Source organism: Hoplias malabaricus, chromosome 1, assembly GCF_029633855.1.
Source record: "Hoplias malabaricus isolate fHopMal1 chromosome 1, fHopMal1.hap1, whole genome shotgun sequence".
NCBI lineage: Eukaryota > Metazoa > Chordata > Actinopteri > Characiformes > Erythrinidae > Hoplias > Hoplias malabaricus.
The window spans coordinates 46007688-46021907 of NC_089800.1; the positions used below are offsets into that span (position 1 = coordinate 46007688).

At 38.0% G+C, this 14220-nt stretch overlaps 1 protein-coding gene across 3 annotated transcripts; it reads right to left on the reverse strand.

The window, feature by feature from the left end:
* Positions 1-5424: 5424 nt before the first annotated feature.
* Positions 5425-14219, reverse strand: serpinf2b (serpin peptidase inhibitor, clade F (alpha-2 antiplasmin, pigment epithelium derived factor), member 2b). 3 transcript variants are annotated; one of them, XM_066680008.1, is made up of 10 exons: positions 14101-14219; positions 13422-13523; positions 13068-13139; positions 12166-12237; positions 11829-12072; positions 11107-11250; positions 10098-10286; positions 8358-8500; positions 7703-7907; positions 5425-6173 (listed from the first exon to the last, which is right to left on the reverse strand). In XM_066680008.1, exons 3-10 carry the CDS (start codon positions 13122-13124, stop codon positions 5827-5829), a joined length of 1401 nt encoding a protein of 466 aa, XP_066536105.1. In that variant the 5' UTR covers positions 13125-13139; positions 13422-13523; positions 14101-14219; the 3' UTR covers positions 5425-5826. The 3 variants fall into 3 exon arrangements, with proteins under 3 accessions (XP_066536105.1, XP_066536112.1, XP_066536122.1); XM_066680015.1 differs by lacking the exon at positions 13422-13523 and having other exon boundaries at positions 14101-14171; XM_066680025.1 differs by lacking the exons at positions 13422-13523; positions 14101-14219 and adding an exon at positions 13586-13605.
* Position 14220: the final 1 nt, after the last annotated feature.

A 14220-nucleotide genomic window follows, 5' to 3' on the forward strand; every position in this document is an offset into this window, starting at 1 on the left:
AATGATGTACACCACCAGATTATGTCACTCAGTATCATGTCATTCTGATGTGTCATTTCAAAATAAAGGCACTTTGTGTTGTCCCATCCCTTTAACTTTAATTCCATATTTAATAGTACACTACCTGATTATGTCACTCACTTAATATCATTTATATTTACCACATTTAGCAGATGCTCTTATCCAGAGCGACTCACAAAAGTGCTTAGTGTTCTAACAGAATGTTTAACCTAGTTAGTAAAAATAGGTTTGAGTGCTGTATAAATGCAATGAGATTTGGAATTCCCAGAGGCTCCACTTTTGGACATTTATTATTCATATTATACATGCTGCCACTGGGCAGAGTTATTAGCAGGCATGGCATTACCTTCCACAGTTACGCAGATGACACACAATTATACATATCAGCCAAACCAGATGACAAACCAACACTAAAGAAAATGGAGGACTGTGTTAAAGAAGTGAAGCATTGGATGTCATACAATTTCCTTCTGCTAAACAGCGACAAAACCGAGGTTCTCCTTCTAGGTCCAAAACTGTAAATAAGGTATCAGACTTAATACATAATTTTGACTTCTCTGTTCTCCCTAGCTCATCAGCTAAAAATCTGGGTGTTATAATTGATTCAGATCTATTATTTGATCAGCATATAGGTAACATCACAAAAACAACTTTCCTACATCTTCTTAACCTCACTAAGTTAATTCCTTATCCCTCCCAGATGCCGAAAAATTAGTTCACGCTTTTATTACATCAAGAATAGATTATTGCAATGCACTTTTATCAGGATGCTCCAGCAGAAACTTGAGTAAACTCCAGCTAATTAAAAATGCTGCAGCCAGAGTCCTCACTAAAACTAGAAAATTTGATCATATCAGCCCAGCCTTATCAGCCCTTCACTGGCTTCCAGTTAAATTCTGTATTGATTACAAAATTCTTTTACTCACGTATAAATCCCTACACGGTCTCGCACCTGAATACCTGCGAGACCTCATCACGCACTATGAACCACCAAGATTACTCAGATCTCAGGGCGCCGGCCTCTTACTAGTACCCAGAATTCATAAGCCCCTCAGTTCTGGAACAATCTTCTAGCTAGTGTTCGGGACACAGACACAGTCACTATGTATAGGTATAGGCTCAAAACACACTTGTTCAGTTTAGCCTTTGGCAACTAACCTCTGTCTAGTTTAAGGTTGTTGTTTCAGGAACTCATGGACATGGGGAATCAGGGTAAACGCGAATGATGTGCTCACAATTTCTCTTGTTTGGAGCGGAAGGATGTCTTTGCCTGAGCTCCTTCTGGCTTCCCTCCTCCCAGTCTGTTACAGTCAGATCCATCACTACACTAATGAAAATATTCACATGTTCTTTTTCTCTATTGCACTCAACCAAACTAACTGCTTCCCTTTACTGTTTTCTGAGAAAATGGTGGCCCACTGATGGAAGATTGTTTGCTGGATTCTCCTGTGGCCCACACCAGTCCAGACCAGACCAGCTGCTCACCTCCATCTACTGCTGCCAGCCTCTGACCACTCACCATGATCCACTACACTGAAGTAGAAATGGACTCAGATTAGCAACACTGACTGATTCTTCTAATCTGGTGCACATTATGCCCCAAGATTGATGTCACTATTATGATTATTATTATTATTATTATTGTACTGCAGCATAATGACACTTAATTGATCATTTAAAATTCAACCTATAGTTTGATCAGAGGAGGATGGATCCCCTTGGTTAGTCTTTCTTCCTCCAGCCTCAAGGGAGTTTTTCCTTGCCACTGTTGCCTTCGGCTTGCTCGTATTGGGCTTTGATTTAAATGTTCTCTTCTGATACTAACTATATGAAGCTGCTTTGTGGCAATGTCAGTTGTAAAAGGTGCTATATAAATAAATTTGATTTGATTTGATTTGATTTGATTTGAAGAGTCTTGATGTTATTTATTCCATGTGTCTTGGCGGATGGCGGGTCAAGTCGAGCTGTACTTGAAGCTCGAAGGGCTTGAGGGGCAACCCAACTCTTGACCAAAGCCATAAGGTAGAGAGGAGCTGGCCAGGGTTGTTCCGACATGCATCCTCGGCAGTAAGTCAAGCTTGTTCAATGTGGCCATTGGACTCGGTCAGGGCTGTGCCTTGTCTCCACTCCTGCTCCTAATATTCATAGAAAGGGTGGCGAAGTGTAGCTTGGGCCAGGAAGGCTTCCGTCGAGAGGCTCAGGAGGTGGCATCTCTGCTGTTTTTGGATGATGTTGTTCTTCCGGGTTTTACTTGAGCAGTTTGCAGCCGAGTGTGAAGCGGTCAGTATGCGGATCAGCACCTCCAAGTCTGAGGCCATGGTTATCTCCGGGAAACAGATGGCATGCTCCCTTCAGGTAGAGGGTGAGAACATACCCCAAGTGGAGGAGTTCAAGTATCTCAGGTTCTTGTTCACGGTTGATGGGAAGAAGGATCATGAGTTTGACTGTAGGTTAGGTGCAGCGTCTGTAATGCAGTAATGCAGTCACTGTACCGGACCGTCATGGTGAAGAGAGAGCTGAGACATAAAGCAAAGCTCTCAATTTACTGGTCAGTCTACGTACCCACTCTAACCTATGGTCATGAGCTCTGGGTACTGACCGAAAGAAGGAGAATGTGGATATAAGCAGTGGGTGAGAATCCCATTGATTAGAGAGGAGCTCAGAGTAGAGTCGCTGCTACTTCACGTTGAGAGGAGTCAGTTGAGGTGGTTCGGGCATCTGGTAAGGATGCCTCCTTGATGCCTACCACTGGACGTATACCAGGAATGTCCAACTTGAAGGAGGCCCCGGGGTACACCCAGGACACGCTGGAGGGATTATATCTCCCAGCTGGCCTGAGAATGCCTGGGGATCCCTCAGGAGGAGCTGGTGGAAGTTGTGGGCTTCTTTGCTCACCCTGTTGCCACCACGACCCTGAAAGGGACAAGTGGAAAAGATGATGATGATTATGATGATATTTAATACTGCAAAACAAATCTGCACTTTATTTACAAACATCATTTGATCTTACAGTAATACATTTTACATATGCGCACATGCACACACAATGTACTGAATCATATCCATAACCATTTCATTTAATACATTTCTGAGACTGTGCAGAACTTGAAAAATCACTGGAATTTTCGTTGAAGATGAAGGCCAGTTTTTCTTCAGCTTACTACTACAGATACAGCAACTTAACTTTCTGCAGCAAAAAGAGGAGGATATTAGCCTGTATACACAGTTATAGATGAAACATTGTGTTATTTTAAATACAGAAAACAATGACACACAAATATTGAAAACATTTAACACAATTGTCTTATTTAAAGCAATATTATGTAGCGTTTTACCTAAACAATAACAGCTTCAAAATTGTGATGTTACACCGATGGGTAATAAAGAGAAGTGCTTATTGAAAAATATCAAGTGTAAAGAGGAGTGATGAATGTGGGAGAGTATATTTTGAGGAAAGAATGTATCTACACATTCATGCTTAAAACAATGACAGAATATGTTGATTGTCGGAGTCTGCAGGTATTTCATCGTTTTAAAACAGTAAAGTACAGAGAGAATTTGTGTTTGTGTAAAGTTACTCACTCTTTAATGATGAAATCTATACTGTCTCTCCGCTGCTGAGCTGCAACGAGGTGTACGCATGCGCAGTCCAAAATGCCTTGGGCAATGAGTTGTCACTCAAAAACTAATTAGCCAATGGGAAGGCACCCCTGAGAAGACCCGCCCACGCGAGAGCTTTGTGCCAAAGCTGCTCTCAAAACTCAGGGATCAAGTACAAAACTCACAGAGAGCTTCCCCACAGAACTCGTGCAGGTGGCGCACAAAACTCAGGGAGCACGTGCAGAACTCAGAGCTCACGCACTAAAGCCACGGAGCACAAATGTCAGACCTGGATATTTTGTTTGCAAATTATAAGATTTCTGTTTGAGATCATTTTTTGTGCGATTCTTTTTGGCACAAATCTGATTCCATAATCCTAAAGGTTCTAAAAACCTGCGCGAGCCTATGCTATACTTCACGAGCCTACTTTTTTTTTTAAGCGCATCCAGGACTTTCCGCAAGACTATTCTTAATTCTCCTAGCAACCGCAGTGTTCCAAATGGTGACGCGAGCATGCTGTTTATTTCTTTTAGCGCGTGCTGATGGTTCCACAAAGCTGCGTGAGTCAATTCTTAATTCTCGTAGCATCCGCCGCGTTCCAAATCTTTAACCAGCTCTCTGACTGGTCCTGACACTTTGGCCTTTACACATTTGTTTGAATAATGTGAACTAATTGTCACATTATCTTCCATTTCCGTGAACATTTTGCTTTTAATAAAACAAGCTATAAAATTAAGCTGACACTGACATGCACTGCGCTTGATTCATATGAAATATGGAAATAATAATAGGAAATTAAATAGTACTCATATGAAACTGGTAATGTAAGCCTGTTAGAACAGTGTTTCTCAACCCTGATCCTGGAGACACCCTGACCTGCACACTTTAGTGGTTTCCCTGTTGTAAAACATGAAGTGTGAATATTTCAGAATAATAACACTGTTTATTCAAATTCATTTAAGTTTTAATAAATATATTAAATTAAATGAGAAGCTGGTGGAAGCTGTGGGGCAGGGTCACCAATCCTATCCACAAAAGGCTGGTGTGGCTGCATTCCAATAAAGGAGAAGCAAACCTGATTCTACTTGTTTAAAAGGAACACAATGTAAGATTTAGGCTTTTTGCTTCTGGGGCTCCCCCTAGTGTAATTCAAATTTATAGTACAATACTAAAATTACATAGCACAGTGTATGCATTGCTGAGTTACAGGGATGGGAAAAACACAAAGGGCTTTTATTATGAAATGACATGATCTTAAATGAGTGACATAATCAGGTGGTGTACTTTCGTTATGAAGTGAAATTGTTGAGTACAAACTGCCGGTTTCCTTTAAATAATTATCTAAATTTGGAATAAAAATATAGAGATAGGAAAACAAAAATGGCCTTTATTTGGAAAAGGCACACAAGAATGATGGGATTTTAAGTGAGTGACATAATCAGGTGGTGTTCTATTATTATGAAGTGAAAATTGTGTGTGCAAAATGGAGTATTTCTCTTAACATTTAGAATGTGAGTGAATAGGTTTTGATTCCCATGGAGTGGTATAATCCTTATACACATGATATTTTGTGTTGCCTAAGCATGTGCAGAACAATGGGAGGAACCCTGAGCACCAAGAGGAAACTGGCACAAACACAGGGAGAACAAATTAAACCCCATATAGGCAGGCAGGGTGTGTACAGTACAGAGATATGTGGCCATGATGCTATGAAGATATTATTTTAAAACCCAATATTCTTTTTTCCTCTATAGAAAGACATTGGATTTCCAGGACTTTCTCTATTTGAAAGAACTTTATTTTATTATTTTTTTGGACACTTTTACATCATGTTTGAATTAGGATATGGGGCTGTTCATCTTCCAAATAATATCACTGTAGACTTCTGCTTCTTTGAAAGAAATGTAGGAAGGCATACATTTTTTAAAGACATTTCTTTAATAATCATGCTTTTGAAATAGCACTGAAATGTATTCAAAGTTGATTGCTGATAATATGAGCTTGATCTTCAGCTAAAAGTTCATTTGTAATTGGTATGGACTGTGAAAAGAATAATTTTGATACAAATTCTGGTATTTTATATTTGACCAATGTCCATTATTTTACACAATATAATGTGGCTGGATTCGTTGCAGGCCTTCATTTGCATTTGTCTGCCCTGTACAGCTGAAGATCAACTGTAGTTTCATATGGAAGAACCCTTATTTATTTTGGTGGAAGGCCAGAAGATGGTGCATCATCTTTGTCAGAAATCATCCCTGTCTTATCTGAATCATCTGGGCTTGAAATAACAGCAGATCCACTGGGGTTAGGGTTGGAAATGACCCCCAAGAAAAGTGGCGTCTGAGAAGAATCATCCATGAGAGCCAAGAAAAAAGGCTGGTTGACTGTAAATGAAGGGTTGGAGCGGGAGATTATGACACTAGTCGCAGCAGCGGCTTCTGCCCCTTCCTCATTTATCTCCATACTGGATTTGTGCTGCACACTGGAGACAACTAAGGGACCCTCAGAGATACCAGCCAGATTGGGATTAATGAACAGTTCACCTAGACCTGCATAGAGTGAAAACCAAGGTGCAGTTAAAAAGAATAATTTACTGACAATTTAAAGTTACACAGTTTTCTACTTCCCTTAAATGTAGTCAGCTGAGCAAGACATACCTGAAGAATATTTTTTTGGTTTTGTACCAGAGGGATACAGCTACAGGTGGGCAATGTGATATGCTGTTGTTAATCATACACTGTCAGAAATTTTGTCACTGTGGTGGTACCCTCAAGGGTACATATTTGTATCTTTAATTAGGGAACATAATTGTACCATATTTTATTATAATTGTAGATTTTTAAAATTGTGTTGATTTCCTAAGCTCAGTTTCATCTTCAGGACTTTTATTATGTTTTTTTTCATTTGACATAGTTCTAAAATGATAGAATACAAACATGTATCTCTCCTTCTGGAGAAGAGAATGTAATGTATCTTTAAGGAACAAAACTGGACTTTTAAACCTTTAAAAGGTACATTTACACCGTTTGTACCTTTAGTGACCAATATTGTACCTCTACTGTACCTTTTTTTTCTGAGATTGTAATATGTAGAAAAATGCACATTAAGAGCATGCTGTGAATATACTGAGTGCTAAATATTGACCAACTGCATATTTTATTACTAGCAAATTTATGGAATCATCACACTTGAAGGTTGCCCAGCTAGATTTAACAAGTCAAATTAAATTATTAAAATGACTGGCAATTTGCTTTTAAAGGAACACTATGTAGTATTTTTACCTTAGAATTTTTCTTAGAAATTTTTATGATCCTCCACTGACCTGTAATAGGGAGAAGAGGGCCCCTGTTGGTACTATTCTGGGCTTGGCACTGCAGAAACTGCACTATGTACATTTTGGAGGATGGTAGGAAAGCACCACCACCTCTCTCTGATTTCAGGACAGTGCTGTAAAAGTGAATTACACTCTGCAACTGTTGGAGGAGCCCAGCAGGAAAAATCTTACGTAGTGTTCCTTTAAGTGGATTGAAAAATTATGGAATGTATGACTCTTTTATTTAGCTGATTTCTTACAATTCTGTCAAAGAGTGACTTCTGTTGCCATCCATTTGCTTTTCTGTTTTTTATGCATTTTCTATATTCAAAGCCTATTGTTTATTTTTTTGGCAAACAATAGGCTTTGCACCACATTTTCTGGAAACAACAAAGATCTTTTGCCACAATTTGTGTTAGATTTCCATTCATTTTCATTGTTTGAACTGGCGGCTCTCTTTTTGAGGACATATTTTCACTTTCAATTAGAGACATCCTACAGATGTTCCTTTTAACTGCAGACTTGTTTGCATTTTCAGACTTATGGAGGTAGTTCTTTTAAAAAATTAAAATTACAGGATAATTGCCTGATATATTCTTCTGCATAATCTGGAAAAAATATGGCACTAATTTGGTAAAATAATAATGAACTATAATAATTTGAGGAAGCATATGCCTATACCCGCAAATTAATTCATCCTAATTTTCTGTTGTATTCTGTAGAAATTGATTTAAAAATTAAATAAAATCCAAGGAGCTTTCTTACCCATGCTTGTCAGGGCCTCGTCAAGTTCTTGACTAAAATCTATTTTGAACTTGGGGAGTTTGACCTGCATACTTCTCTCCCGTGGGAAGCGACTATAAAGGTCTGAGATGTTAAGTTTGGCTGAGATGGCTGTAACATTGACGTATCCAGACATGGGCATTACTATTACCAGACTCATATTCCCTCGGAATGGAAAACGTGCAACCTGCAAAACAGTGTGAGCAAAGGACAAAGCACAAAATTAACCAAGTTCTGTATTTAGATTCAATTAGAAAAAATATATATATTTTAATAAGTAAGGAAAAAGTCTGTTAATAATGCCAATATAAATACTGTATTTCTACACTGCAAAAATTGAAATAGTTTAATATCTAGTGAGCAAATCCAATATTTATGTTTCTGAGACTGCTGTAAGATCATTACTTCAACTTATTTCTAGTAACAGGAATATTAAAAATAATATTTTTAAACAATATATGAATGAATGAGTCTGTTCGTTTTTACATATTCTAGCAACAATCTTGGAATGAGAATTAGAAGATATTTAGATTAGACTTAAAATAATTTTTACTTGCAATGTTGGTGTGACCATCACAGTGTTTGTAGATGAGTCTCTAGCACATATTCTAAACTAAAAAATGAGCATGAATGGCACCTGGGCATCAAGTTCATTATGAGAGAAAATGCTGAGTGGGTATTTTGGGCCGAGCATCATGTCAACATTGACCACTAGACTGTCCTCAATATAGAAGGGTTCACTGGAGGTAAAGCGAGAGTCAAAGCGTGTGAGCCACTCCCCTGAAGAAAAGGAAAATGGGAAATAAACAGTTCTTAAGACATTTACTGATACAATCTACTAAATGATATGTACGTATTATAGGACTGTGACGTCAATAAGACATTTTTACAAGTTGCTTGTAATGGTATACATCTGTTTCATATGTTTCTACGCTTGTAGGAACTTAATTGATCAATTTCTCTGAAATCAAGGGTACTAATTGTGTGGTTGTCCTCACATTGATGCAGTAACAGTTTCTACACCTTGCACATATAGGAAATTATCTGTTGTGGATGATTTGATGTGTACTATAAAAGCCACTCTGACTCACCTCAAAGGTACTGGATAGAGCTTTTGGACAACTGCGTCAACAAACAGGGTCCCGTTATAGTAGCTGAAATAACTGTTTAGAAATGGTGTCTGCAAACTTTTGGACATAGAATGTCTACCCAGTCTTGTTCAGATTTACATGTTAATTTTTACTGTTTAATAGGAGTCACTCCATTTCCCTTTGTAGTGTTCCTATCTGCAGGAACAGAACATAAGTCATCCATTTATGCCAGCTTTTCACAAGACTGCTCCCCAGTGGAGACTTATGTCCTTATTTCATGTCATGCCCTCTAACTGGGATTTTTGAAAGTGGAGGATTAGCTCTGATTAATACTTCCAAAGAAGCACACATCTCTGCCAGGCATATTGGCACCCTTAGAACAGATCATCAAACTATGTGAAAAATTGCTGATTACCAGCTTAAACATACTTAAAATATGGCAGAAATGTTACAGAAAATAAATATACATCAAATGTTTTTACTGTGATTGTCAAAGGAGTATTAACTGGATGGAGCATAAACCAAAGGGTACATACAAGACTAACTGGCAAGCAAAAAAGACAAGGCAGTTTGGACAGCCTACCCAGAATTACTGGGTGCAAGGCAGGGACACACCCTGGAGGGGGCGCCAGTCTCTCACAGGGCTATAATGTAAATTGTAAACACATGATAATCTTTTGTTGTAATAAAAAATTAAAAACCTACTCAAAGTCTGTGATGAAAATATAACTACAACTTCTTTAAGACTTACAGCAGTGTAATGTTTCAAAGCACATGTCCAGGGCAAAGCAAAGATAGCTCTTGTCACAAAATCGAGGCAAAAAAAAATATTCTGGGTTCCAAGCACACGGGTAGTTTTCACACAGAGCCTGTAACTAAAAGCTGCAATCATTTTATGGTAAAAGTATTGATCTTAGGAATAGAGTCACAAATGTTCCAGTACCACTGTGATGAGTTGGAGTGGGGTTTTTGATCAACAATTAATCATCGGATTACGAAAATAGTACAAGCTGTTACTGCAGCAAAGAGGGTCAAAATCCCAATTAATACCCTTCATTGTTGTAGAAAATTTCAATGAGCAGGTGTCAACAAACATTACCCATAGAGATTAGAAAGCTTATTATAATACGATCTAATTCTAGGCTTTGTTATTTTACAGACATGCAGTGTCTACCTGCAGCTTTACTGAGTTGTAGTTGGCTAAAACAAATGTCTTGTAATAGCTTTAAGCGCTATCTAACATAGTATGGAGTTGCTTTCTACAAAGAGCTGCTGAAGTGGATTACCTTTATAGTGCACAGCATTGATTAGCATCATGAGGATGTTGGAGGGGAGACTGGAGAGGAAATCTGTGACTTGACCATTTGTGGACTTCTCAACCCACTCATTGATCTCTTCCAGCTCTGACAGAATCGCAGGCTCCGAATCATAGATTTTCATGGACTCTTGCATAAACTCCTGCTTTGGCTGAAATCCTAGGGAAGAACATGTTCACATATTTTTCAGATTTTCCCATCAACGGCTCATATCAGAAATAAAGAGGAGGAAAGCTATTTGAAATGAATACAACACATTATTATGATGTCACTATTGAACTTCAAACATTATGCTCTGTACAGTACACAGTACATACACTGCCAGTGTGTTGGCAGATACAAACGGCTTAGATTTGAGTCTCCAATCCACCTATCAATGTGTGTTTTTAAACCGTGAGACAAAGCAGAGCACCCAATATGGGACAACACACAAAACTCCTCTCAGATTAATATTTATCACTGGTAAATCACTATAATCATATTACAAAATAATTTAACTATTACTAGATCTACAGTGATGTCCATTCATCTGAAGCTTGGAGTCCAAGAAAGCACAGCTGGCCTCCCTCTGTTTTCATCACTCAACATGATGCCAACAAGGGAGTCTGTTAATTAACATAACAGAACTGGCATTGTGTGTTCTCCTCCAAGTTTCTTGAGCTGTCTAATATCATCGTGTTAGCAGTGGTTCTCTGGCTTCACATCTCAGGGAAAGCCTGTACTAGCTTTCATCTTCCCAGCTTGGCAAAATGTGAAATAGTGGGAGATAGCTAGGATCTGGCAATGACTAGATTGGAGAGAAAACTGTCAATAAATGTGTACAAATATAAAAAATATTTTTATATAATTAGGGTAAACCCTATTCTAACTCTATTGTGATATATATTAAATATACCTGTGAGTCCTTTTTTTTTCCACATGCCAATGTGTAGTATTTCTGCAGCTGTTATCTCACATGTGGGTGACTTTCTGTACTCACCAGAGCCAAGGTATATGCGGCTGGCAATCCTCAGGGCATTTTTGCGGACGTGATGCAGGAGGTCTTTCAGGGCTTTGTGGTAACAAGGTACTGTATCAGCATGTAGCCGCTGGAGGAGGAGCTCCTCTGTCTCATTCTTTGCTCCTGATATTCACACACACAGTAATCTCTATCATCTTCATTGTCATCATTTACTGATGCTGTTATGCTTGTACTTATCTCTCTTTAGTCAGTGGAAGTTTTTGTATTTCTGATATGGATATATGGGTTTTAAAATGTGTTACTCAATACAGTCTCAAAAAATCGCTGAACTCCAGTATTTCACCAGTAAATCATTATAAACAAACAGGGGGGTTTCAAAGACAAGAGTTAAGCTTAGTCCTATACTACATTTTTCTTCAATGGACATTCTTCTTTCAAAATGCTGTGAAGACCAGAACTACGCTTAACTCCTGGATGTTCTGTGCTAAACCCCTTTTTTAAACATGTCTGCTCCCACATGTGAGGCACACTCAGTGGAGTATAAAGTGATTCATCCAAAGCCTTAAAACAATTTGATTCTTCCTTTTATGCAATTTGACATGACCAAAAAATGAGTACATAGTAAGTAAATAAATAAATAAATAAATAAAAGGTTTATAAACACGTTTTGTTGGCACAAATTATTTACTGCCCCTTTAAATAAGTATCATTCTGTAATGTATCATTTACCAAGAACATACCCAGAGCCAGCTGAGAGAGAGCTAAGGACACACTGAGAGGTGAGATAATGACATTGGGTTGCTCCGAGTTTGCTTTCAGGTTCTCTAGCAGCTGCAGACCAAACTTCATAATCCCAGTGCCTACTGCCTGCCTGATCTCTGGAGTACGTGAATGCTTTCCGCAGAGCCCATCCAAGTCTTCTTCTGAGGAGTTCTCGCCAATCTCAGTGGTAGGGGTAGAGGTCGCTGTGTGAGAAATGGCTGGCTGACAACCATGTAAGGAACATAGTGAGTGAAGTGTCATAAATCAGATTATACGCCTTTGAAGATTATATCAGGAAAGAATGTGAGTTCTTACCGATATCGGTTTGCTGGGCATCAAGGGTATGAGGGGGATAATTTCATCCTCTTTAACTGCTACATCTTCCTGCTGAAAAAGTATAATCACAGATATTCAGTTTCAACAAGGAAAAGGAATTACAAATTCCAGTAAGTCACACCAATGTGTGAAGTGCAAATATAGGAAGCATATTTTACAGTTTTAAAAAAGTACTTTACTAACCCAACACATTTTTGTAATTATGAAATCTTTGCCTGTAAAAACATTCCCCACCACGTTGCGATGCAGTTGTAAGGCTAGAATTGTTTTAATGTTCAAATTAATTAATTAATTTAAAAACAAAAAAAAACACACCTAGCCCTTTATGGGCAAAGACGAATCAACATTTGCCATTTTGACACAAAAAAAAGTGTAAACAAATAATGCAATGACATTTCTCAACATCAAAGTTGCCAGTACAAACTTGTTGTCATGGCCTGGACAAATTGCATCTTTCAAATTGTTTTCAAATTGTTAACACTCCCAACATAAATAAAAAAAATTATAGCAACATGTTCTAAATGAAACAGTACAGTCCAGAGCTGTCTAATATTGAAAAGGTGTGGCATAAGCACACATTCTTACAATGAGGACATGATGTTTGGGCAGCAGGAGACTTGCAATATTAGCAAAAAACATGGTTTTCAATCCTCAATCCTCCAATGATTAATATACATACTATTAAAAGGGCAGGCAACATTACAAAGAGAAACCTAAACATGTTCCTGTCCAAATGTTTTTGGTATGTGAAACAGACATCAGATATAGATTATCAGTTTAAATCAGGGCAAAAATTAATTACTAAGTGCTTACTTTTTTATTAAAGTAATTTCACCCAATACCAAATGCTTTTTAGCATAGTAGTAAACAAGGTGCCTTACCATCCAGCCTTGTTTGCAGTAACAGAGCAAGAGGAGTGCGAATAATCTTAAATCCATCTTCTTACAGCCAATCTAAAAGACAACCTTTGCAGTTATTCACCATTTCCATAATTCTGGCAATTGCTATATGCACTTTGTACTACAGCTGAATAAAGCATTCAAAAATAGCAGTTGCCAAAGGGCTTTAAACCTATTTCCTTAGACATGTAATTATAACATTACATGTCAGAATCCCCAGCTTTGTCATTTCCCACAGATTGAAGAAGCTTTAAAAGATAACATGAAATAACAGAGGCATGGTGCAGAACACACAGCCACATGAGATGAAAAGAAGCATAAGAAGGACCTTTTTACCTTAGGGCAGTTAGTTTAAGAAATTCAGGTGATGTCAGGTCAAAGGATTTGAGAATAATTGTTGCTGTAGTCTCTCTCTTATCTTGCAATCCCTTGATCTAGCTGGCAGTGTGTGAAGAGTAGGTAAAAGTTAAAATAATCTAAAATAAGAACTCAGTTCTTACTGCGATGCATAACTTGGGAAATCTGTCTTCCAATGTCTATATGGGACATTACACCCAGTAGCTTGGTTGTAGAGAAACTGTTGATTCCTTTTAGGGCGATACAATCAATATAGGGTCAAAAGCCTTAATCTATTAAACAGCTTCTGTGGTAGAAGAAAACACACAGGCCAAATGACACAACAAAAAAGAATTTATCAAATCGGGTATAGAAATATTAGTAATAGAGCTTGTTTCACACCACTCCACAGAACACCTCATGAGCTACGGCACATTCAGTAAACCGAGCTTTTGACCACCTTTAAAACACATCAACTCAGTACTTACTAAACCCACTTATTTATAAATGTTCATGACCAAGTTGCACACAAACATTTTAACAAACTCTGTGGGGTCAACATATTTTATTAAGACCTGTATATAACACATAATCTATCTAAACTATCAAAAGTTGTCAACTAAAGATGTTCAGAAAGAAGTACAATAAGTACAAATGGAGAAAAAATAGAGGAACCTACCTTGAAAAATTTAGTGGTGGCCCTGCTATTGTGTCTTAAATTGAGAGAAAAGACACAGCAAATGGGCAATGAGAAAACCGTCCCCTGTTAAAATTTGGCAGACACTGAGCTTGGCGGTTA